The sequence below is a fragment of the Pelobates fuscus genome, chromosome 10 (genome assembly GCF_036172605.1).
Source record: "Pelobates fuscus isolate aPelFus1 chromosome 10, aPelFus1.pri, whole genome shotgun sequence".
In the NCBI taxonomy this organism is placed as follows: Eukaryota; Metazoa; Chordata; class Amphibia; order Anura; family Pelobatidae; genus Pelobates; species Pelobates fuscus.
Window position 1 is genome coordinate 122,283,790 of NC_086326.1, and position 26,884 is coordinate 122,310,673.

The 26,884-nt window shown below is 41.9% G+C and overlaps 1 protein-coding gene across 4 annotated transcripts in view; it reads right to left on the bottom strand.

Moving 5' to 3' along the window:
• Nucleotides 1–690: 690 nt before the first annotated feature.
• LOC134575744 (rap1 GTPase-GDP dissociation stimulator 1-like) overlaps nucleotides 691–26,884 on the bottom strand; it is a 195,030-nt gene continuing 168,836 nt past the window's right edge. For all 4 annotated transcript variants that reach the window (XM_063435133.1, XM_063435135.1, XM_063435132.1 and 1 more), the window contains 6 exons: nucleotides 26,659–26,793; nucleotides 20,074–20,199; nucleotides 12,952–13,091; nucleotides 7,185–7,311; nucleotides 5,184–5,312; nucleotides 691–2,474 (listed from right to left, as the gene is read on the bottom strand). In XM_063435133.1, the coding sequence (XP_063291203.1) occupies nucleotides 2,323–2,474; nucleotides 5,184–5,312; nucleotides 7,185–7,311; nucleotides 12,952–13,091; nucleotides 20,074–20,199; nucleotides 26,659–26,793 (809 nt within the window). In that variant the 3' untranslated portion in view covers nucleotides 691–2,322. The remainder of the gene's footprint in view (nucleotides 2,475–5,183; nucleotides 5,313–7,184; nucleotides 7,312–12,951; nucleotides 13,092–20,073; nucleotides 20,200–26,658; nucleotides 26,794–26,884) is intronic.

The window sequence follows — 26,884 nt, forward strand, 5'->3', positions numbered from 1 at the left end:
TTTTGTCAATTTTAAATGGGATCAAGTAAACATATGTATGAAAGTGCAGTTTCATATTGCAATATCAAGTATTTCACACACAGTTCTCAAGGAAACACCACTTTATTTAAAAGCATGTAAAAAGTTAGGTTAAAAACAATTTGGGAGTCCTGGACTACCCAAGCAGACAATGAGTTTCGGAAAGCCAGACAAGTAGACGATGTCTCAGTACGTAAAATGAAATTGAAAAGCTGGCGAGTGAATTGGTAATACAAGCAAAGAGTTAAATATGTTCTAGTTTTATAAATTAGACATACATCTAAAGTTGTCATTTTTCAGTAAACAAGCTTTTTGCTAAACTTAACTAATTTCCATATGCAATTGTGGTATACACTTAGATGGTTAAGTGCCAATAATTTAACCAGCAGATTGCTTTTATCTGCAAACGCTGAAAACAAGCAATTCCCTCAAAACCTTGAAGAATAGAAACCAAAATACAAGAAAAAAAACAGGTTGCACCTAATAGAAAAATTATATTAAATATAAAAGAGTCAAAAGGACACAGTCCAAAACTATGAGTTATTCACCAAATGGCCTTGCTTCCTTTAGCCTTTATTCTTTATCCGTGGGTACATGTAAAGGAAAAGCCCACTCATAGCTAATATGGCCAACAATACTACTTCATTGCGGCCTACCAATATCTAAGGGGCTTTAATAATGTCTTTTGTTCCTAAAACTTCTGCTCCTAACAGTAACACTACCGGCATTGTATGTAGGATTTAGTCACATGAAGCACGGACTCGATCTGACCTTCCGATCTAGTAATATTGCTTCTATAACTTTTTCATTTAGTTGACATATCTTTGCCTTTTTATTCAATGCCCTTATGTTACAAAATATATTTTTTTATTAACACTGTATGTACGTATAGTTTCTATTCACATGGTCACGTGACTGCTCTCACATGACAGTCATTTTACCGCAGATTTCAAATTTGTCTTCCCCCTATGTATTCCTGTTTACCATGCACTATAATTCACTTGAAAAAAAGCCTAAGAATAGGATGATAAACGATGTGGATTATTTTAATTTATTGTTTTTATGTTATAACAATGATACTTCTTCTTATATTTTTTTACCTCTATTTCCAGCACTCGCCAGTTGAATCTAGACATCTATCCTTGTTGGAGGTTATACCACCAATACTGGAAGTACTAAGAATTCTAACTGCTCAAAGAAAAGTGGGTATTATATTATATCTTATGCCCATTGTTTTATTTTCGTGAGCTCTATTTTGTTTTTCTTTCTCTTTTAATTTCACCTATACTATTGAGGAGATTGGGACCAAGAGATATCCTTTAGCTTTTTATTTATCCTGCCATATATTTATATACCTTGTATTTGAGAGTGTGAAGTCTACTGAAACTTTAAATCTCAGTTAACAAAATATTGAATAAGTCTCCTTAATTCTAGATATGAAAAAAATAAATACAATAAGGTTTACATATGGTTTCTATGCAGACATGTATGTATCTGATTATAATTCCTGTTTTTTGAAAAATATATACAGAAAATGCAGATTATCTGCAATTGATAAATATATTGAAGATCTATAGGCCTGAACATCTAATTGTTGCATGGTTTGAAACTGCTCTGCGTCATCTTACCTACATTTCTGTTCTTGACCGGTCAAAAGAGAACTTGATTTTCAAATTACCGTACTTTTTTTTTTTCCAGCTTAGTACACTTTTAAACACCCCCAAATCTAGGTGGTGATCAATAATCTTAATACTGATGCAGATGGCTGAAAATCAGGTACTTGGATAAATACGCATTCTCTTTTTGGTCATACTAGTTCGTTCTCCCCCCGTAGACCATTACAAGCCATTAGGGTCAATGTTACTAAAGAAGATGTGTCTAACACGTGGGGATTTTTTTGCATCACATCATAATTTTCCTAATATCCTAGATGGTTTGGCACTAAGTGGTTTAATTGGACTTAACTGCCCTTTGTGTAAATAGATAAATTCATTATAACATTTAATTACTTCCTACAGGAAACCCAGTTGCAGTATGCTCACCATTGCCAAGATTTCAGTTTAAATAGACGATTATGTTATCTCTTTAATCATCAGGTTCCTTTATTGCATGCCAGGATTTTTGTTGTTCAAGTCTAACTATTTATCTTCTGACTGATGTTCTCATTCAGAGTCATGCAAAAAAATACTGTTATCTACGCCTAAGTGAATTTCAGGAGAGACCAATGCCAAAGTATTGATTGTGTTGCTATATCAAAATATAGTGTAATATGTCGCTCATACAGCAAAAAGATCATAGCAATCACTAGGCAAAAAAATGGCCACTGTTCTGGCTGCAGTTTGCCAGTATTTGCAGGACAGTGTTGGCCTGTTTTGCTACATTATTGTTGATGTGTCCACAGAGCTTCTCCAGAGTTTCTTTTATGTTGACCACTGTCATTTCTTTTCGCAGATCATCTGGTGGAAACAACAACCAAAAAATGTCAGTCTTTCAATTTCATCAATATAGGCTCAAGGATGATTAACTAGATTTATTCTGTTAATGTGTGACATGCAATACAACGTAGCTTTTATCGATGGCACAATTCCGCAACACAAAAATTACCCTTCACATGGCCGTGGGTACATCACTGAGGTCGGATCCTGGCGCTGAAGCGGTCCTGCTGAAGGAAGATGGCTGCACCTGCGCTAGACATGTTCAGGTAAGTAGAACTCAACTTTACCTATCCCCACTGGACCCCCAGCAGCGTTGTCACCGTCAGGGGTCTTTGTGAATTCTGTAAAGTCCCCAGACAGTGACAGAGCTGCTTTATAAGCTTTTCTGTCCAGACAAAATTTTCGTTTTTGTCTCCGTTCAGTAATGTGCTGTCTATGCATACTGAAATAAAAAAAATACATGTAAAGGACCAAAGTGATTAAGGTACCAGGAGTGTCCACTAGTAAGTAGTAGAATGGTTTGACTCTTACTGGGTCTTCCAGGCCCTGTTCCCTGTCTCCACAACTTCCTATAGAGAGTCGGAAGCATGGCGAGTTTCGAAGAAATAATAGAAGATCCTAAGCAGGGACATCCATGTTGGTAGGGGGGTGAAGACAGGGCACTCCTAACACCAAACAGCTAAAGTGCTTGGAGTGTTTTTGTTACTGAAATGTAGCATGCAGGAAAAGGGAGTGGATTATCTATCCTCAAAAGGCACCCCATAGTAAGACTGATTATCGAACTCCCATTGGAAATATAGTCATTAAACAGATATCTGCCACTATTGGCTTAAATTATTTTTAAGAAAGCTAATTAGAAAAAATCTAAAACATTTATTATGACCCATGAAAGATATTAATATATCTGATGCATGTAAATTAATTTATCTTTTGTGAATATTATCAAGATTATTTACTAATTGTAGCAAAATATATCCAAAGTGTAAAATTGAGGTTAAAATAAGTCACCTTGTGTATTTTTGTCTGTTTCACAATTCAGAAATTATTTGCGAACATTCAGGTTTCAGTGAATAACCCCGTTAAACTTTAACTAAAATGGTTAATTAACATTGCATTGAGCAGACTCTAGACTAAATATAATTATTTATCATTACTTATGCATATGTTATAGGTTTTCTATTACTCACCTTTTTTGTGAATGCCTCTGCAGTCTTACTGCTCAATTCTCTGCCATTTAGGAGTTAATTCTTTAGCCTTCCTAAACATTTCCGCGAGAGATCTAATGTTTACACTTTCTTTATTGCACTTTCTTTAATTTAGAATTTATCTCCTGCTCTGTTAATAGTTTGCTAGACCCTGCAGGAGCCTCCTGTTTGAGGTTAAATTAATTTACAAAGCAGGAGATAAAAACAAAATAAGTTAACAGTGAAACCATTCCCCCCTCCCCCGTGCGTACCAGTCACAGTTAGGGGAGCTCATGGCTAGGGCTCCATAAACGAAAGAAAAGTAATTTAACGCCAAAATAGCAGAGAATTGAGCATTGAGACTGTAAGAGCGAGAGCTACTTTGTTCTGGGCTGGCTAATAATGCTGCTGGAGGTGGAGTAACAACTCTAGTAGCTGGTGGGGGGGAGAGGCGAGTGGATACCAAGACACAGGCATATCCCGAATCGAATGTGTTCAGCATTAAATGTAAAAAAAATAAGTTTGATAGACCCAGGCCCCCACATATCTGGGTCTGTGCATTAAGCTTATTGCTATTCTGTGCCTTTTGTTATTCCATATAAAATTATTGATATTGTTTTGCAATTCAGCAAGGTTTTTAACCACCAGAAGTAAAGCTTTAAAAAAAGACCCATTATTTTGGCCAAAAGGTTCATTTTAATGCTATGGATCCTGGCAATTAAACAGATTGGCTTAAAGTTACATTGTGCACCATGAACACTTCAGTGATTTAAAGTGGTCATGGTGCCTGGAGTTTGCATGTACAGCGATTCGGTATGGCACTCTGCACTTTTGGAGATCAACCACTCTGCTGATGGAGGTGTAATTCCATCTCTGGCAGCAACACTGGGGTGTCCTCAACCAGCCCGGCACTAGAGTGTCTGTGCAAATTTACAGAATTGCAAGTATTGACGCTCTCAGCCAAAGATTGCCTGGAGGATCGGGATCCGGCTTCTGCACCTCTGCAAAGCCGGATGTTATAAATCCTGCTTCAAAACAGACCAGGAGCTAAACAGTTTGCCCATATTACTAGCAGGCTGCAGATGTTTTGATGCTTGGAGTAGTTACCCTTTAATTCCCATGGGATAATTACAAAAAACAGGAGTATAATTATAAGAAAATAGGGCAGCAGGTCCTACCATGCATTGAACCCCCAGATGTGGAGAAAAAGTCCCAGGCAGTTTGGAGCCTCTATGTCCCTGCAATTTTTGCTGTCTGCTACAGACAAATTTAGGTTAGAATATTTTAAATTATTTGCTGGTATGTAGCTCCTGTTAGTCCGTTTCCTGTCTAGCTGTGCACCTAGAGAATCTAGAAACCTAGAGAATTTTTTTTTAATTTGTTGTTTGTATTATTTTTAATCTGTTCTCTTTATAATATATTACAAAAATACTGTGTATTTTTTATCTCATAGTTTCCATTAAGCTTCAGGAGAAAACCACAAAGTTCCGCCATTAATCTCTGACAGATAACTGATAACTGTGATAACAGACTTTCATTGCAATACCTGAGTCGACAATGCTGCACAGCAGGCCCAATGAATTGTATTTCACCTCTGGACCCATGGCTTCATCCTCCAATATTTTCTGCAAAATTGAAACCAACTCTGACTCCTTGAAAGTCTCTTCAACTATGGCTGGAATTGAAAGAGCGTTAGTATGTGCAAGAGCCAGAATCAAATGGAAAGGAAAAGTCTCAAAAAATAATGTATATTGACATGCGTGTATCTATTGAACTACTGTGTGAGAAAATCATGGACAATTGCAGTAAATTGGACTATATTGTTTGCTGGTCTGACAGAATTTAGGGATCATAAAACAGTTGTGGGGGAAACAAAATTGTAGAATTTTCCCACATTGAATCAGTCACACCGTGTACAATGCACATGGTGATGTCACCCACTGTGTAGAGTTTTATAATCTGATCTGATCTAATAAATGAGCAGCTAATGGAACTTAAACGTGTTGATATTTATTCAGGGTATATCAGAATGCAGACAGTAAATAGATATTTCAGTCAGAGGTCTGAAAAGTTCCAAATGTTTGAGGCATCAGTTTACTGCCTGTATTCTAACCGGTCCTTGAGTAAAATGTCTCAGTAACTCGCTATAAATAAAGTCCAATGATTTCTTACGTGATTGTCTACCTGTGTGTGTAGCGGTAAACAGTTTGAAATCTTATTGTGGGATGGCAGCATGGCACTCCTTGCACCATAACCACTACAGTGGGCTGTAGTGGTTATAGTGCATGGAATGACCCTTTTAATAATTTAAAAACATGCAGTGCAGAAAGAAGAGGAGAAGGAATAGTCATATAACATTCCTTTGATTTTGAAAATAGGTATTGCAGTTCACTTAACCCCTTAAGGACACATGACGTGTGACATGTCATGATTCCCTTTTATTCCAGAAGTTTGGTCCTTAAGGGGTTAAAGGATCACTATAGGGTCAGGAACACAAACATGTATTCCTGACCCTATAGTATTAAAACCACCATCTAGCCCCTCATGCCTCCATAAATATAGCAAAATCTTACTGTATTCAAGCCTGGAACTGTAAATCTGCATGCTGTTTGCCTCAGAAAAAAAACAAGCAGTCTGCTGACATCATCAGAAGTGGTAGCCTGATCCAATCACAGTGCTTCTCCATAGGATTGGCTGAGACTGACAAGGAGGCAGAGCCAGCGTGATTCAAACACAGCCCTGGCCAATCAGCATCTCCTCATAGAGATGAATTGAATCAATGAATCTCTATGAGGGAAGTTCAGTGTCTGCATGCAGAGGGAGGAGACACTGAATGTTTGGATTCATTTTAGGCAGCAATGACCCAGGAAGGATCTCTAACAGCAATCTGAGGAGTGCCAGTGAAGTTATCACTAGGCTGTAATGTAAACACTGCATTTTCTCTGAAAAGACAGTGTTTACAGCAAAAAGCCTGAAGGTAATGATTCTACTCACCAGAACAAATCCAATAAGCTGTAGTTGTTCTGGTGACTATAGTGTCCATTTAAGTCAAAAGGCAAAATCTCTATTTAGACAATAAGTGTGTAGGGAATCAGAAAAATACCCTTTTCTAATCCTTGATAGGGAACACATAGAGTAGGCCACAGTACTGTAACATGGCTGTGCAATACAAAACCAAATACAAACACACAAAAATAGCCCACTGCTCCTGGTGGCAGCACCGGCTTTAGCATACATAAATGACTTGCCTTGATGTGGCAGGTGACCATACATTAATGGCCATTGGAGTGATACAAAAATAATCTAGTTATTTAAATGTGCATAGGGATTTGGATAGTGCGTTGGTAACGTTTTGGAATTTTGTTCTATGTATTTTGGGCGTAGCCATTGCTGTCGCCCCAGAAGTAGAAGTTTGATCGCTGGGTTAAATTTTGTGTGTTTTTGTTAGATGCTGATGTGTTGATGTTTTAATGCATATATGTAAGATAACAGAATATATGTTTTAGCTCATGGATGGTTTGTGTGCCAAAGATAAATATTTAGATACCAAGGTTAATTGCTGATGCGATGGCCAGTGCGATAAGGGCTTCGTTTTGCATTATAGCATGTTCGCTTGTCGTCATGGACACCAGGTGTTTCATCCCTTCTGCTTGCTGAACAGCTTTCACTACATCCTGCAAACAGCAAGAGTGTTTATGGGTACAGTTAACATTTAGAGGGTACAATATCTTAATCAACAAAGTGTATATTAAAATGGGAAATGATTGGCACATTAAGGATATGTCCAAGCACCATGACCACTTAAGTGATTTGAAGTGGTCATGGTGTCTGGAGTCTGTATGTGCAGTGTTTCGCTATGAAGATTATCCCCTCTGCTGCTAAAGGTATAACTCCACCTGCAGCATCATTAGGGCTCAGTTAGCCAGCCTTTTACAAGGGTTCCAGTGGCTAATGTGAATTCTGTGCAAATTTGGCATCTGATACCAGCATGTTGGTGCCAATGGTTGTATGATCCACCCTCCATGCTGCCCATTTCCTCGCATCAGCCCACCCTTTCTGACATTTGTTTTCTTCAGTGAACTTTGACGCTAGAACGGAGGTAAGTTTTAGCTTTTTCCTTAACTTTATTTTTTTTTGGTGGGGAGGCATATAGAAAATCTTAAAACACTATATTTTGGTTTGATTAACTGTTTAAACCAGAGATGTCCAAAAAGTAGATCCCCAGATCTTTTAAAACTACAGCTTTCATGATGCTTTGTCATTCTAAAGGCAGTCTAAAAGCATGCAAAGCATCATGGGAGTTCTAGTTCTACAACATCTGGGGATCTACCTTTTGGGCACCCCTGGTTTAAACAATTTAAGTATATGATAAATCGTAATGATGACCTCTAAGTCCTTTGTAAGAAGCATTGCAATCTACTACAATTGAAAAATGGTATATATAAAAAAAAAAAAAAAAATTATACTAGCTAAGGCTAAGGTAATACAAAAAAAAAATCCAGATAATTTTCCATGCCCAGCATAATTTGCATTACCCCACTATTACAATAGCAACATGAACAATTAATGTGTTTTTGTGCTAATTTGATTTGGAGAAAATCAAGGAAATATTGCATTCAAGTAATTATAAAAGATTACCGCTCCAGAAAATCCTAAATTGACTAAACAATTCTGCTTAATTTCTAGCTTCTCTTGAGCAGAATTCTCCAAAGAAGTTCGCCAGCTTCACAGTAAACCAGACACATCAAAAGAGAATCACTGCCTTCACCCCCACCCTTTCCTTTATTACATTCCTGAGCGCAGTGCTCATTACAGAGGTAGGTTGAGAACAAGTACAACACATTAATGGATGATCCTTTTCACAGGACATCCATATTCAGAGATCTTTGCTCCTGAAAAGAAAGGAGATCTACTGCTGTAAGTCTATTAGTGGTGTGGGCTGTTTTCATAATGACTTTTGACTATTGATATGAGTATGGCCTGACGTCTCTCTTATAAGAAAGTATATCCACCCTTAAACAAATCACCATTATCAAAGACTGGAAATCAGCATGACCACCTCAAGGTCCATGTTTGAAGTGGCATTCTCCATTGCATAAATTCCTGGGGCACGAAAGTGTTTAAACAGGGCACCAAGACTTAGCACATCTGTGGTCACAAAGTACAAATCTATCTTAGAGAGGAAAATCAGCATACGATTGCAAGACCGCATTAACAGGTTCAAGGCACAAGAAACATAGACTAAATACAATCTATGCATCAAGGATTCAGGTCCAATAAAACTGATTCTTTGGGCTCAGAAATGCAGTTGAGCCCAAGGAACCATGGACTTGATATAACATTGTTAGATAAGATTTCTAAATGATTTAATATCATTGGATACATATAAAGTAATTTGAAAAGCTCATCCAACACTATTAAATCGAGGCTCCTGTTTGGTAAAATATTATGCAGTGAGAACACAGAGAACATCCTGGCTTAGACAGGTACCAAATTTGGGTATAGAACCAAATATAGAGCCCACTGGATAGAACCCATCAGAATAGTAGCTAATGGAATAATGGAAATCCCTCATTAACAGGTGTTGCAAGCCTAGTGAAGGGGCTCAAACTGGAAGCAGCCATCCCAAAGGTCTGGGGTCATTTAATCCCCCTAGCATTTCCACTGACACAATAGAAGAGAGTTCTAGAATTTAAAATTATTTGTGAACACTTAGTACTTAAAGCTTCCAAACTAGAAAGATAGGAGAATACATGTACCCCAAATAAATATGCTGCTACCCAACTAAGATGCCTTCTAAATCATATACTTGAGGACAAAAAGGAAGCACTGAAAGTAAAAATGATAAATGGATTTGTAGGTGAGAGCTTGTCAACAACTCCACCACTTCCTGTTTTTATACTATGTTTATTCCTTATATGACACCTTGGTTATAAGCGCTATTTTAGCAGAGTACTGATTTTAAAGACAGTGGAAACATCTTTAATGAGGAAAAAACCTTTTGACCTTATGCATTTCTTTGCAGCTGAAGGAACACTCCATTGTAATATAGAAAACTCAATGCATGTATTTATTGGTGTGTTTTTTCTTTAGGGTTACATGAAAAAAAAAAAAGACTTGAAAAAGCAGCAGATCAGCTGTGTGCTGCTTTTGCAAAACCTCCCCTCCTTACCCAGCACATGCTTCAGTCTGTGCTGGAGCATTAAGAAGCCTCTTTTCTAAAGATGCAAGTTAGTGCATGTTCGCTTTTCAGTGAGCTCATTGAGAAGGAGGGCAGGCAGACAGGCAAGCTCTAGTCAAGCTCACTTGCCACTCTTGTTAGCTTGTGGAGCCAACGAAAGTAAAAGAAAACCTCCTTGGTTGTCATTCAGTTTAAAAGTGCCATCCTTTGATAATGATGAAGCAGCAATTCATTTGGAGCCAGAGGGCACAATGGCTTTTCTTAAATGGGCCACCAGAATTCCTGGATCTAAGGGCTATGGATCTTGCCAAGAAGCAATTAATGAATCAAGCCTCGTGATGTTTCTGAAAAGAAATCCAGGACCCCAATAAATTAAATGGTTAATGAAGATCCTATCTGAACTTGAAGGCTGAACTTGGTGGACACAATCTCTTTTCAGCTATGTAACTATGTATCTCTTCTGATTTCTGAATATAAGTCACTCGAAATGTCTGAAATCCACATTCTTAAGACCCTGGAAAATCTCAAATGCACTTCCTTAAAATTACACAACTTGTCTGCCTTTTGAGTTTTTTTTATATTCAGTTTTGTTAATTAGCAGGGCATTGGAATATAGGGTAGAGTAAGTCCTCTTCTTGAACGTGTCCAAAAAACTATCACTCTTCGATAGCTTTCTCCACACATCATCTAGATCAGATCTCACTGTCGGAATTAAATCGGAAACCGGCTGGGCATCCAGTGACTCTGAGCTCAGGGTTTCCTCGTTGGAACCAGTTTATTGGTCATTTGTCTACAGAGAGAAAAAGTTTAATTCTGACATTGAAGGAGAATCATCTAACCAGAGTCTCCACTTTTTCTATCCAAAGGAAGCCTGTTGAATACCTAGCTCACTAAATACCAGAATCATGTCAAAATATCTAGAGCAAGGTGCCATAGAAGCCAGTGATGATGAAGTCCATGAGGCTGACATTCTAAAACAAGCACAACAGCCTTTTCCCATTCAATGCATTATTACTATTAATGCATCTGGGGACTTCCTGTATTCTTCCATGAAGAGTATTCATTTGAAATCTGGAAAAGCCAAGCATGGCCTGCTTAAAAAATAAAATAAAGGTTATGAAGGTTCACATAAAGATAGCCAAACTAAAATTACTGGAGAAAGCATCCATCACCATAGAATGTTTTTTGGAAATGATAACATCTTCATGTGCTAAATGTTACTAAATAGGCATGTGCATGGGAAAAAAATTCGGTTCGGTTCGGCATTCCGAAATTCGGGATTTTCGCAATTCGGCACTTCAAGACTTCGGCACTTCGTAAATTCAGCAACTTCAGAACTTTGGAATTTCGGCACTTCGGCACTTTGGGACTTCTCTTGCAGCTGTTTGGTAGATAACTCCCTAATTCCCACGGTATCAGGGAGTTATCTACCAAAAGGCTGAAAGACCTAAATTGGTCGGCGGGTGGGGGCCCTAAAAACTAATAAGGGGGGGGACCTAATGCCCTCCCCCCTGGCCCCCACCCCTGAGCGATGGGTGGGGGCCCTAAACAAGAATAAGGGGGGACCTAGTTTCCTCCCCCCTGGCCCCCACCCCTCAGCAATGGGTGGGGGCCCTAAATACAAATAAGGGGGGGACCTAATGTCCTCCCCCTGGCCCCCACCCCTGAGCGGCGGGTGGGGGCCCTAAATTGTAATAAGGGGGGACCTAGTGTCCTCCCCCCCTGGCCCCCACCCCTGAGCGATGGGTGGGGGCCCTAAACAAGAATAAGGGGGGACCTAGTTTCCTCCCCCCTGGCCCCCACCCCTCAGCAATGGGTGGGGGCCTTAAATACTAATAAGGGGGGGACCTAAGATCCTCCCCCCTGGCCCTCACCCCTGAGCAGCGGGTGGGGGCCCTAAATACTAATAAGGGGGGGGACCTAATGTCCTCCCCCCTGGCCCCCACCCCTGAGCGGCAGGTGGGGGCCCTAAAAACTAATAAGGGGGGGACCTAATGTCCTCCCCTCTGGCCCCCACCCCTGAGCGATGGGTGGGGGCCCTAAACAAGAATAAGGGGGGACCTAGTTTCCTCCCCCCTGGCCCCCACCCCTCAGCGGCGAGTGGGGGCCCTAAATACTAATAAGGGGGTGGGGGGGACCTAAGGTCCTCCCCCCTGGTCCCCACCCCTGAGCGGCGGGTGGGGGCCCTAAAAAAACAACTAAGTACCTTTAAAAAAAATAAATAAAACTTACCATTCGATGTTTTCTTTCTTCTAAAATCTTATTTTTTCAGCCCCAAAAAAGGGCAAATAAAAAACCATAATAACCGACGCAATTATTTAAAAAAAAAAAAGCGCAAAAAAACAAAATCCATCTTCACCCATGGATGGCTCCGCGCAGACTGAGCTCTGAAGGGCGGGGGAAGGCTTATAAAGTAACTTGCAAATGCTTACAGGTGAATCCTGGCTATGTTTGTATACTTTTAATTTAAAATTGTATACAATGTAACATTCTTCTTCTTTCACTGGGTAAGTATATTAGTACTTAGGCAATACTGTGCTTCGGAACTTCGGCACTTTGACACTTCGGGACATCGGCAATTCGGACATTCGGAAGTACCCGAATGTCCGAATTCCTATTCGGACCGAAACGAATTGCACATGTCTAGTACTAAAAATAGCCCCCACTGGATCACCCTAATGAATATATACCCTGGAGAAAAGAAGCTGAACTCCCTTAACCTCTGCTTTCGAAAAACAACTAGGTAAGCAAGAAATGATAAATGCTAGAGGCCACAAATTGGTTGACCTGTTTTCCTATCTTAGACATGAGATAAATTGTGTGTGTGGGTGAGTCAGCTTTTTATTTGAATTATTGTTTTTTAAAGTGAAAGAGGAGGATCTAACCCATGCTGTCATGTATTGCATGGAAATAATAAAATAATTAATTACGATGGTGATGTTCTCAATTTCAGGGTATTTTACTTATATAATCCAAACAATTAATCAGATAGCTAAGGGAACACCACTTAGGATCTGTGCACCAGTAAAGACACTCCAGCTGTGTCTGCAGGGCTTAACCCTATAAATTATGAATAAAAAGTAACAAAAAAATACATACATACACAAAATGTCAACAATAAATTGTTAATTACCTGAGACTTGCTGTGACGCAGAAGAGATGCTAGTAGCCTGTTTGCCTCTCCTCGTACCCCGGTGTGATCTTTGGCTTCACACCATTGCACTAATCTGTTCAGAAGTTTGGAATCCTGTCCCAGTATTCTAGCAGTGTCAGCTTAATGAAAAATAGAGTAAATACATTTTACTAATTGGAAACTTAGAACCATAGTTTTGGGTCTAGAGTATAGGTGCGGCATCATTTATCCTGGCCAATTCTGTTTTATTATATAGTACACCAGGGGTAGGCAACCTTCGGCACTCCAGATATTTTGGACTACATTGCCCATAATGCTCTTACAACCACAATGCTAGCAAAGCATCATGGGCGGTGTAGTCCACAACATCTGGAGTGCCGGTTGCCTACCCCTGTACTACTACACTATTATGTAAAGGACCCCAGTAAACAGCCAGAATAGAGAGCCAATCGCCTTGATTTTCTAGAAAACCTGACCAATTTAGTGACAGTGTTCCTTGTCAAGGTAACAGTTTATTTTTTTAATTCTGTTAACAGATGATTTGATCATGGAAAAGTTTAACATTCCCAGGTTGAAGGGCGTTTGCACTGAAAATAAGCATTAGCATTTGAATATTGAACTTTGTTACAATATTTACGTTCTGTTTTTACATTACTATTTCAGTAATTCTTGCATTGGATACTGCAGTGGTCTAGAACAGGGAGCAACTCTGACGGACGGGAGCCATGAGACCGCACAAAAATGGGCGACAGCACCACGGTCCACAAAGAGCGACTGACTCTTAGCATTTGGGCAGCAGCCTTTTAGGAAAAATTTGACGCCAAATGTAGGCGATTCTGGGAGCGTCTGGAGAGCAAGCGACAGCCTCCTGCACCAACTCCAAATAGTAACCAGCCCAAAGCACCAACTGCACGACTGCCAGCCAGAACATCTTCCCGCAAAGGACAACACACGGGAGTGCTGCTGGAAAGGCCCCAACTGAGCAAAGCAACAACCGCACCAGTCTTGAATGCTGGTCCACCCGGGAACAGAGCCACACGGGGCAAAACACAGGCGGAAATTGTGGAATGCAACCCTACACAGACCCACATCGGTGAAGGCCTCGGCCACAAGATGGCACAGGCCCCTGTTAGATCCCGGGGCGGTGACTCAGCTGGACGTCGCTGCGAAGAACACGCATGGGCGCGGGGTGCCGGAGTTGAGCAAGGAAGCAACACAGATGTCCAGCCAAGGCCTCCAGATTGGGCATCGGCTAGGCATGTGCTACTTACATTCTTTGCCCACGTACATACCGTGAGAACTATACATTTGATCAACTGTTGGTTTGCTTGCTAGCTAACTTCTCATTTAACGTAATACTCTCTGCTTAACTCCTGAATCCACTACCTAGTCTACATTCATTAGGCTAACACAATCTTGAAAGTTTAGATAAAATACCTGTTCATAAGTTTGAAGCAACAATTAAGCATGTTAACGATCTTTACACAGTGATAGGTATTTCCATACTAGCTTATTCCATATTACTTACATAGGCCATGATAGACCGTGCCTAAACAACTCTTGTACACAAAATCTTGATTATGCATTACAGCCTCTTACACACACGATATGACTCGCACCATACTACTGTCTACTCTTCTTACTTTTAAAAATGTGCACAGTTGTTTTTATTTGTCAATTGAATCTCTTGCGATAGCTTTTGTGGCATTGCTAGCTAAAATGTTACCTGTATCATCTATGCACGAATACATTAAGAATAAAAATATATATCTATACAGTGGCAGATCCAGAGCCTGATCTCGGGAGGGGCACTGGTAGATTATTTAAATAAATAATCCAGGCACAATAACCACTACAGCTCAGTGTAGTAGATATGGCGCCAGTAGTGCCAGGATCCCTATCCTAGAGTAAGTCGTCAAACCATTTAAGAACAGTTTGACAACTTACCTGGGGTCTGCTGGGATATAGGGCATAGGAGCAGTGGTATGTGTGTGAGTGGTGAAGTGTGTGTGCGCGAGTGCGTGAGGGCGTAAGTGTATGTCAGGGTTGCAGTGTGTGTGTTAGGGGGCAGTGTATGTGTGGGGCATAGGAGCAGTGGTATGTGTTAGGGGTGAAGTGTGTTTGTGTGCGGTGCAGTGTGTATGTGAGAGTGGCAGTGTGTGTATGGGGGGCAGTGTTTGTGGGGCAGTGTGTGTAGTGTGTGTATGGGGGCAGTGTTTGTGGGGCAGTGTGTATAGTGTATGTATGGGGGGGCAGTGTTTGTGGGGCAGTGTGTATAGTGTATGTATGGGGGGGCAGTGTTTGTGGGGCAGTGTGTATAGTGTATGTATGGGGGGCAGTGTTTGTGGGGCAGTGTGTATAGTGTATGTATGGGGGGCAGTGTTTGTGGGGCAGTGTGTATAGTGTATGTATGGGGGCAGTGTTTGTGGGGCAGTGTGTATAGTGTATGTATGGGGGGCAGTGTGTATAGTGTATGTATGGGGGCAGTGTTTGTGGGGCAGTGTGTATAGTGTATGTATGGGGGGCAGTGTGTATAGTGTATGTATGGGGGCAGTGTTTGTGGTTCAGTGTGTATAGTGTATGCATGGGGGGCAGTGTGTATAGTGTATGTATGTGGGGCAGTGTGTGTATGGGGGCAGTGTGTGTAGTGTGTGTATGGGGGCAGTGTTTGTGGGGCAGTGTGTGTAGTGTGTGTATGGGGGGCAGTGTTTGTGGGGCAGTGTGTATAGTGTATGTATGGGGGGCAGTGTTTGTGGGGCAGTGTGTATAGTGTATGTATGGGGGGCAGTGTTTGTGGGGCAGTGTGTATAGTGTATGTATGGGGGGCAGTGTTTGTGGGGCAGTGTGTATAGTGTATGTATGGGGGCAGTGTTTGTGGGGCAGTGTGTATAGTGTATGTATGGGGGGGGCAGTGTGTATAGTGTATGTATGGGGGCAGTGTTTGTGGGGCAGTGTGTATAGTGTATGTATGGGGGGCAGTGTGTATAGTGTATGTATGGGGGCAGTGTTTGTGGTTCAGTGTGTATAGTGTATGTATGGGGGGCAGTGTGTATAGTGTATGTATGTGGGGCAGTGTGTGTATGGGGGGCAGTGTGTGTAGTGTGTGTATGGGGGCAGTGTTTGTGGGGCAGTGTGTGTAGTGTGTGTATGGGGGGCAGTGTTTGTGGGGCAGTGTGTGTAGTGTATGTATGGGGCAGTGTTTGTGGGGCAGTGTGTATAGTGTGTGTATGGGGGGCAGTGTATGTATGGGGGCAGTGTTTGTGGGGCAGGGTGTATAGTGTATGTATGGGGGGGCAGTGTGTGTATGGGGGGCAGTGTTTGTGGGGCAGTGTGTATAGTGTATGTATGGGGGGCAGTGTTTGTGGGGCAGTGTGTATAGTGTATGTATGGGGGCAGTGTTTGTGGGGCAGTGTGTATAGTGTATGTATGGGGGGGCAGTGTGTATAGTGTATGTATGGGGGCAGTGTTTGTGGGGCAGTGTGTATAGTGTATGTATGGGGGGCAGTGTGTATAGTGTATGTATGGGGGCAGTGTTTGTGGTTCAGTGTGTATAGTGTATGTATGGGGGGCAGTGTGTATAGTGTATGTATGTGGGGCAGTGTGTGTATGGGGGGCAGTGTTTGTGGAGCAGTGTGGGGCAGTGTGTGTATGGGGGGCAGTGTTTGTGGAGCAGTGTGTGTAGTGTGTGTATGGGGGCAGTGTTTGTGGGGCAGTGTGTGTAGTGTGTGTATGGGGGGCAGTGTTTGTGGGGCAGTGTGTATAGTGTGTGTATGGGGGGCAGTGTATGTATGGGGGCAGTGTTTGTGGGGCAGGGTGTATAGTGTATGTATGGGGGGGCAGTGTGTGTATGGGGGGCAGTGTTTGTGGGGCAGTGTGTATAGTGTATGTATGGGAGGGCATTGTTTGTGGGGCAGTGTGTGTATGGGAGGCAGTGTTTGTGGGGCAGTGTGTATAGTGCATGTATGGGGGGCAGGGTTTGTGGGGCAGTGTGTATAGTGTATGTATGGGGGGCAGTGTTTGTGGGGCAGTGTGTATAGTGTATGTATGGGGGCAGTGTTTGTGGGGCAGTGTGTATAGTGTATGTATGGGGGCAGTGTTTGTGGGGCAGTGTGTATAGTGTATGTATGGGGGGGCAGTGTGTATAGTGTATGTATGGGGGCAGTGTTTGTGGGGCAGTGTGTATAGTGTATGTATGGGGGGCAGTGTGTATAGTGTATGTATGGGGGCAGTGTTTATGGTTCAGTGTGTATAGTGTATGTATGTGGGGCAGTGTGTGTATGGGGGGCAGTGTTTGTGGGGCAGTGTGTGTAGTGTGTGTATGGGGGCAGTGTTTGTGGGGCAGTGTGTGTAGTGTGTGTATGGGGGGCAGTGTTTGTGGGGCAGTGTGTGTAGTGTATGTATGGGGCAGTGTTTGTGGGGCAGTGTGTATAGTGTGTGTATGGGGGGCAGTGTATGTATGGGGGCAGTGTTTGTGGGGCAGGGTGTATAGTGTATGTATGGGGGGGCAGTGTGTGTATGGGGGGCAGTGTTTGTGGGGCAGTGTGTATAGTGTATGTATGGGGGGCAGTGTTTGTGGGGCAGTGTGTATAGTGTATGTATGGGGGGCAGTGTTTGTGGGGCAGTGTGTATAGTGTATGTATGGGGGCAGTGTTTGTGGGGCAGTGTGTATAGTGTATGTATGGGGGGGCAGTGTGTATAGTGTATGTATGGGGGCAGTGTTTGTGGGGCAGTGTGTATAGTGTATGTATGGGGGGCAGTGTGTATAGTGTATGTATGGGGGCAGTGTTTGTGGTTCAGTGTGTATAGTGTATGTATGGGGGGCAGTGTGTATAGTGTATGTATGTGGGGCAGTGTGTGTATGGGGGGCAGTGTTTGTGGGGCAGTGTGTGTAGTGTGTGTATGGGGGCAGTGTTTGTGGGGCAGTGTGTGTAGTGTGTGTATGGGGGGCAGTGTTTGTGGGGCAGTGTTTGTGGGGCAGTGTGTATAGTGTGTGTATGGGGGGCAGTGTATGTATGGGGGCAGTGTTTGTGGGGCAGGGTGTATAGTGTATGTATGGGGGGGCAGTGTGTGTATGGGGGGCAGTGTTTGTGGGGCAGTGTGTATAGTGTATGTATGGGAGGGCATTGTTTGTGGGGCAGTGTGTGTATGGGAGGCCGTGTTTGTGGGGCAGTGTGTATAGTGCATGTATGGGGGGCAGGGTTTGTGGGGCAGTGTGTATAGTGTATGTATGGGGGCAGGGTTTGTGGGGCAGTGTGTATAGTGTATGTATGGGGGCAGGGTTTGTGGGGCAGTGTGTATAGTGTATGTATGGGGGGCAGTGTGTATAGTGTATGTATGGGGGGCAGTGTTTGTGGGGCAGTGTGTATAGTGCATGTATGGGGGGCAGTGTTTGTGGGGCAGTGTGTATAGTGTATGTATGGGGGCAGTGTATGTATGGGGGGCAGTGTTTGTGGGGCAGTGTGTATAGTGTATGTATGAGGGCAGTGTTTGTGGGGCAGTGTGTATAGTGTATGTATGGGGGGCAGTGTGTATAGTGTATGTATGTGGGGCAGTGTGTGTATGGGGGGCAGTGTTTGTGGGGCAGTGTGTGTAGTGTGTGTATGGGGGCAGTGTTTGTGGGGCAGTGTGTGTAGTGTGTGTATGGGGGGCAGTGTTTGTGGGGCAGTGTGTGTAGTGTATGTATGGGGCAGTGTTTGTGGGGCAGTGTGTATAGTGTGTGTATGGGGGGCAGTGTATGTATGGGGGCAGTGTTTGTGGGGCAGGGTGTATAGTGTATGTATGGGGGGGCAGTGTGTGTATGGGGGGCAGTGTTTGTGGGGCAGTGTGTATAGTGTATGTATGGGAGGGCATTGTTTGTGGGGCAGTGTGTGTATGGGAGGCAGTGTTTGTGGGGCAGTGTGTATAGTGCATGTATGGGGGGCAGGGTTTGTGGGGCAGTGTGTATAGTGTATGTATGGGGGCAGGGTTTGTGGGGCAGTGTGTATAGTGTATGTATGGGGGCAGGGTTTGTGGGGCAGTGTGTATAGTGTATGTATGGGGGGGCAGTGTTTGTGGGGCAGTGTGTGTGTAGTGTGTGCATGGGGGGAAGGAGGGTAGGGAGGCTTTCTTTTTAATTTATTTAATTAAAATAAATATATACTTTATGCCCCCTCTCCCTTCTTACCTTTACTGGGAGGAGGGGGACATATTTTGTTCCCTGGTGGTGCCAGTGGGATTCCCTGGTGGTTCCAGTGGCTTCCAGGGCCAGAGTTCACTCTCACGAGATTTGGAGCGTTGCCGTGGTAACTGCGGCAACGCTCCATGCTCGTGAGAGGAGGACCCGGAAGATCTGCTGGTAAGAGCTCCCGGGTCCTCTCTCCCTCCCCTGCCGGCTGCCAGCACAGTGCCTGCGGACCGGGGAGGGAGATCTCTGATCTCCACAGTCTGCAGGCACATTGCAGGGCTGGCACTTGGGCAATGCCAGCCCAGCATTAGCCGGCAGGGGAGAATCTCGGGGGGGGGGAGGCAATTGGCAATTGGGGGGCATATATATGTATGTATATATATATATATATATATATCTATATATATATATATATATATATATAATATAAAAATATCCAGTCCTTGCACTCAGATATATACACAGCAGTATTCTGCAGATGTAATTGCCGGGTGCAATGAATAGCCACAACCAAAAATAATATACAAAGTGTAAATATTGGCTAGCTAATATTTACACTTTGTGTGTGTATATATATATATATATATATATATATATATATATATATATATATATATATATATATATATTTTAATATGACATCTTACACAATAGTTATAAGTGCCAGCCTTTTCTGCTCACTTTCCAGGACAGAGGTGGGCAGGGGGAGAGAGCAGGCATTGAGGGGTCTTGCTGGCAAATTCGGGATTACTGGCACCTATGAGTAGTATACAAATTAATCTGTGTAACCTGCTTTTTCGTTTTGTATTTTTTTATTTAAGAGATGAGACTGATAGATTATTTTTTTTTTAACCACATGCTAGTATTCCACTTGTATGAACTTCATGCAGTATACACAGATTTCAAGATGCTGCAGATTGCTGAGATAGCAGTGTTTAATCCAGGCTCTTGCGCTGTACCTTGCCCATCTGTCAGCATCCGTAGAGTTCCCAGGAGTTTAAACTGAACCGGAGGCATTTCTGACCTAAGTAACATTTGGATTCTGTCCGCCACTCCTTCTGCCAGCATCTGTACTTTGTTCATCACTGAAAATAGAACAAAACAGTTGTGATGTTGTATATCCTAAATATATAAACGTTATAATTAGCATGTGTTTCACATTTAAAAGTCAACAATAATTTTTTTTAAAGGAAACCATTAAACCACCCCAAAAATGTATGTCAAACCGATAACTTATGGTAGGTAAGGTATACCCAACCTTTACTGAACCGATTTGCACTTCAAAAACAGAAAATATTTTCAATTCATGGCTGCTTTATATTTTACCATTATTGGAGCCTTATAAATGTCACATTTAATTGCAGCCTTACTAGAAAGGTTAGTAACATGTATTGCTCAAACCTCTACCTTAACTGAATAATTAACTTATTTAATGATTGTCAGATGGTAATCACAGTTTTATTTCCGACACTTATTAAAACACATACTAAAGGACTGCTTTCACCCATTTACAGCTCTGAAGTCAATGTACGTCCCACCCCCTCCACCATAAGAAATTTTTTTTGCATTTTGCTACTGCCCCCACATGTACCCAGATTTTTATTTTTTATATTATAGGTTAGCCTGGGAGTAGTTCATATGTATCATGGCTTAAAAAAAGTTAATACAAACATAACTTATGTAAGTCCCATGCTGCTAATAGACTCCTTGGTGATAATAATATATTGCTTTGCCTGTAGAAAATTGAATGGATGTGTGGTCCCTAAATGGGATTGGGATTAACCCCTTAAGGACCAAACATCTGGAATAAAAGGGAATCATGACGTGTCACACACGTCATGTGTCCTTAAGGGGTTAAGGGAAGGCTGTTACTCTCAAATTTTCCTTGGTTCCTAAACTAATTCCATTATGGCATACCATTCGCAAAAGAAGACATCTTTCATATGGGGCACTTTCCATATTGTCTGAATTATCCAAAAATGGCAAAATGTATGCACGCTGATTTGGAAAAATTCTGCACCTTCACTTTAGCCACATCTTTATTTTCCCAGTTGAATTTGCTACAGTTTCGAGTTTAAGGAATAAGCCACGGTTTGGACTGATTCCAGGACAAAATACTAAAAAAGTACTTTTATCTCAATATACTCATAATAAAAGAATAAATGTTACAGATGTGGCAATTATCTTGCACGCAATATAAAGTAATTGCCTAATTACATTCCAAGTGCCCTTCTGCTATATAATTTAATGAATGATTCTCTTAACTTACAAAATTTTCTAATTAGAAGAAGAAACATCTCCTCTAGTGATTCCTCCCCTCTCCTGTCTCCTAAAAGTCCTAAGAGAATTGAGGACATTGCCGAGATAATTATAAATAAAGGAAATATTTTAAAATCAAAGGTATAGATGATTTATTTATTATAGCAAAGAGAAAACGGACTATAACAATTTTGGGAAATGTTAGTGTTTTTCTCTATACAGGAATTAAGCCCATAGAGAACTGTGAAAACCATAGGATTATACACCAGATAATAAGGTGTTGGATGATCTGTCAGGAATCCCATTACTGCACACCACTCATATTTATCATGTGAAGCCTGTATTGTGAGTTGGAAACTCCTACATGAGTGATGTTCCCCTCTACTTGGGCAGTTGCCTAATAATTCATTCTGAAACCGCATAGTGGTAAACAATTCTAAATGTCAGAAAACAGCAAACTGATTTTGGTGGCTGGGAATGCAGGCAATTCAATTGTCTTCAATTGTCACCATAAATTATGTTCAGATTTGTATTTAATGAGCTTGGTATGTATTCTATTGATAATTTGGGTACTTGTTAAGATAATATACGAGTATGCACCTACGTACTTTATACTCATATATAACCTCAAGGATAACACAATTCAATTTCCAATATTACAACCTGTGTATCTCAAAGGGACACTTTAGTCACCAGAACAACTAAAGCTTACTCTAGTAGTCCTGATGTCTATAGCCTGTCCTTGCAAGCTGAGCAATGAAAATGCTGCCTTTTCATAGAAAAGGCAGTGTTTACATTGCTGCCTAGGAATACCTTGTAGCCGAGCTTCTTGTACCCCGGCTAGGTATCTCCGCGCAGGTTCGCTTCCTATCTGGAACAGGCAAAAACTGACGCTTCTCTGCCCCAGTCTCCATGGCTTGACTGCGGAGCTTTTCCACCCAACCAGGCTGCAGCTCTTCTTCCAGGCAGGTAGAGTCCCCTCTGTCTATTTCGCTGCAGCTCTCCTTCCAGGCAGGTATCGTTCCCTCTGCCTATTGTGCTGCAGTACTTCTTCCAGGCAGGTATTGTCCCCTCTGCCTATTCCACTGCAGTTCTTCTAGCGGGCAGGTATCGTCCCCTCTGCCTATTCCGCTGCAGTCCTTATTCCAGGCAGGTATCGTCCCCTCTGCCTATTCCGCTGCAGCCCTCCTTCCAGGCAGGTATCCACCTCTGCCTGCAATGTGATTTATATTGCCTTTACAAAGGCACTTGCGGCTCTCGGGCCTAGCTCTCTTGATTTATCCCAGGGCTAGAGGGATCATGCAGCCAGCCAACAGGTATGACAACTCTGTGGCTGGGATCCCTAAAAATCCACACAGGACACATTTCCAAATGGAACTAACATACAATACTTTATCTCACTTGGGACTAGCCCATACGCGCATAATAACATTTATCCCATTGTAACAGAGCTATGAAATTTACTGGCACTATATAAATAATAAAATACTAATAATTTATAAAAGGGTGTTGAAGACATTAATTAACAGAACATATCTCTCCTGCCTGCAGAATTAGCAATATGCAAATCTACTGAATATGCTAATTCGCAATCTAAGCAATTTAAGATGTCGGTATATTCTCCAGTGATAGTCTCATAATGGACTTTTACATTATTGTCATCGGTTTTAATATAGTGAAATGGTGGCATAAGGATCCAAGAGACAGAAAACCAGCCAAGTCTAATGGTACCTTACTACACACTCATCATATATATATATATATATATATATAGATATATATACAGTTGCAAGGGAAAGTACCGGTATGTGAACCCTTTGGAATGATATGGATTTCAGCACAAATTGGTCATAAAATGTGATCTGATCATCATCTAAGCCACAACAATAGACAATCACAGTCTGCTTAAACTAATAACACACAAATAATGAAATGTTGCCATGTTTTTATTGAACACACCATGTAAACATTCACAGTGCAGGTGCAAAAAGTATGTGAACCCTTGGATTTAATAACTGGTTGAACCTCCTTTGACAGCAATAACTTCAACCAAATGTTTCCTGTAGTTACAGATCAGATGTGCACAACGGTTAGGAGTAATTCTTGATCATTCCTCTTTACAGAACTGTTTCAGTTCAGCAATATTCTTGGGATGTCTGGTGTGAAACGCTTTCTTGAGGTCATGCCACAGCATCTCAATCGGGTTGAGGTCAGGACTCTGACTGGGCCACTTCAGAAGGCGTATTTTCTTCTGTTTAAGCCATTCTGTTGTTGATTTACTTCTATGCTTTGGGTCATTGTCCTGTTGCAACACCCATCTTCGGTTGAGCTTCAGCTGATAGACAGATGGCCTTAAAGGACCACTCTAGGCACCCAGACCACTTCAGCTTAATGAAGTGGTCTGGGTGCCAGGTCCAGCTAGGGTTAACTAATTGTTTTATAAACATAGCAGTTTCAGAGAAACTGCTATGTTTATCAATTAGTTAAGCCTTCCCCTATTTCCTCTAGTGGCTGTCTCACTGACAGCCGCTAGAGGCGCTTGCGTGATTCTCACTGTGAAAATCACAGTGAGAGCACGCAAGCGTCCATAGGAAAGCATTATGAATGCTTTCCTATGTGACTGGCTGAATGCGCGCGCAGCTCTTGCCGCGCGTGCGCATTCAGCCGACGGGGAGGAACGGAGGCGGAGAGGAGGAGGAGAGCTCCCCGCCCAGCGCTGGAAAAAGGTAAGTTTTACCCCTTTTCCCCTTTCCAGAGCCCGGCGGGAGGGGGTCCCTGAGGGTGGGGGCACCCTCAGGGCACTCTAGTGCCAGGAAAACGAGTATGCTTTCCTGGCACTAGAGTGGTCCTTTAAGTTCTCCTGCAAAATGTCTTGATAAACTTGGGAATTCATTTTTTCTTCGATGATAGCAATCCGTCCAGTCCCTGACGCAGCAAAGCAGCCCCAAACCATGATGCCCCCACCACAATAATTCACAGTTGGGATGAGGTTTTGATGTTGGTGTGCTGTGCCTCTTTTTCGCCACACATAGTGTTGTGTGTTTCTTCCAAACAACTCAACTTTGGTTTAATCTGTCCACAGAATATTTTGCCAGTACTGCTGTGGAATATCCACGTGCTCTTGTGCAAACTGTAAACGTGCAGCAATGTTTTGTTTGGACAGCAGTGGCTTCTTCTGTGGTATCCTCCCATAAAATCCATTCTTGTTTAGTGTTTTACGTATTGTAGATTCGCTAACAGGGATGTTGGCATTTGCCAGTGACTTTTGTAAGTCTTTAGCTGACACTCTAGGATTCTTCTTCACCTCATTGAGCAGTCTGCGCTGTGCTCTTGCAGTCATCTTTACAGGACGGACACTCCTAGGGAGAGTAGCAGCAGTGCTGAACTTTCTCCATTTATAGACAATTTGTCTTACCATGGACTGATGAAAATCAAGGCTTTTGGATATACTTTTATAACCCTTTCCAGCTTTATGCAAGTCTACAATCCTTAATCGTAGGTCTTCTGAGAGCTCTTTTGTGCGAGGCATCATTCACATCAGGCAATGCTTCTTGTGAAAAGCAAACCCAGAACTGGTGTGTGTTTTTTATAGGGCAGGGCAGCTGTATCCACCACCTCCAATCTCATCTCATTGATTGGACTCCAATTGGCTGACATCTCACTCCAATTAGCTCTTGGAGATGTCATTAGTCTAGGGGTTCACATACTTTTTCCACCTGCACTGTGAATGTTTACATGGTCTGTTCAATAAAAACATGGCAACATTTCATTATTTGTGTGTTATTAGTTTAAGCAGACTGTGATTGTCTATTGTTGTGACTTAGATGATGATCAGATCACATTTTATGACCAATTTGTGCAGAAACCCATATCATTCCAAAGGGTTCACATACTTTTTCTTGCAACTGTGTGTGTGTGTATATATATATATATATATATATATATATATATATATATATATATATATATATATATAAAACACAGAATCCTCCTGCACTCAAGCTTAAAAGTCCCTTTAGAAGTCGGGTGCTAGCATGCCATGGCTAGTATTATCCATTTGTCCAAAGTATGCAGCAGCATCACGGATTAAAAGTCTAAAATGTATTAATACAAAAATGTAAAAGACGATCAACGTTTCAGTCCTGCATAGAGGACTTTCATCAGGATAAAACACCATCTTTGATGCTATGCAGGACTGAAACGTTGATAGTCTTTTACAAAATTTATTTATTTATTTATTTTACCTATGGTTAACCAACAGCCCAAACTCTGGAGGGGCACTGCTGAATTTTATGAGCATTTTAAAAGGTGCAAAAAAGAGAAAAAAAACTGATCGGACTCACATGAATCACATGAAGATTAGGGTGCTAAACTGGACCATGGGCCAGCACCAGCCCCAGGGAGTAGATATAAGTGGTAGAAAGAAGATCCAGACACTCCAAGCATCTTCAAATATATTTATTTGGACAAGTAAGACTCCACAGCATTTCAACCCCTGAAAGGGTCTTTTAAAAGGTGGACACATACAAATGCACAAGTTTACAAATATGCATACAGTGACAAACACTTGCACATTTATGCATACAGTGTCTGACACTGGTAATGATGCTCTGATTCCTTCCTGACAAATCAATGAAATGCCCTCTTTCTCCTGTATGTGTACTTGGATGCAGGCATTTTAGGACTCAGTGGGGGAAAAACATCAATTTGCCCTACCTGACAGCCAGAAATAACGTTTCCTAGATTCTGTTTCCTCTCTCAGACAGCCACTTCCTATCATTTGTTCTTGAGGGCCCCTCAACCAATATTCTCAGCCTAACCCCCCTCAACTCAGAAGGAACCTGAATTCTCTTGTCCTCCAGCAACTCTCAGCTGATATCCAATCTGAACGTTCATCCATCCCTACCTTCTTGTGTCCCTCTCTGGTTATCTCCTTGTATAACACTACCCTCACTTCTGCCCTGAAATCTGCAGCCCCACTCCAAGCAGACACCTCAAGGAGGACATGCCTCCAGCAGTGGTACACCATGTCGACCTGCTATCTACAGGGCTGATTGATAGCTGATACTGGTCTTTACAAATGAGCCTAGAATCATCTATGTACTTGTGGGCACTGGCTGCAAGCTGTACACAATACAATCTCTGATTTAAAGAACCTCAATAATGCAGTGATTGAAGTAAAATAAATAATTATGCCTTCTACAATATGCTATTAATGCATAAAGATATTCTATATAAAGATATTCTAATGATCTGGGAGAATCCTTACTGTTGTGTTTTCTTACCTGGTATCGCAAGGTTCCGGAGAGCGCTGAGTGCCGCATGTTGAACAGCAACATCACCATTCTCTACATGTAGCTCCAACAGATCTAACAGTTGGTGTACCACTCCGAGTTGCACCATTCGCACACAGTTACTGTCTATGGAGAAAGTGCAATACACCATGATTATCAAACTGGTATATGGGCCTTTACATTATGTCCTTACAACACAGAGAGTTTGTTTTCAGTT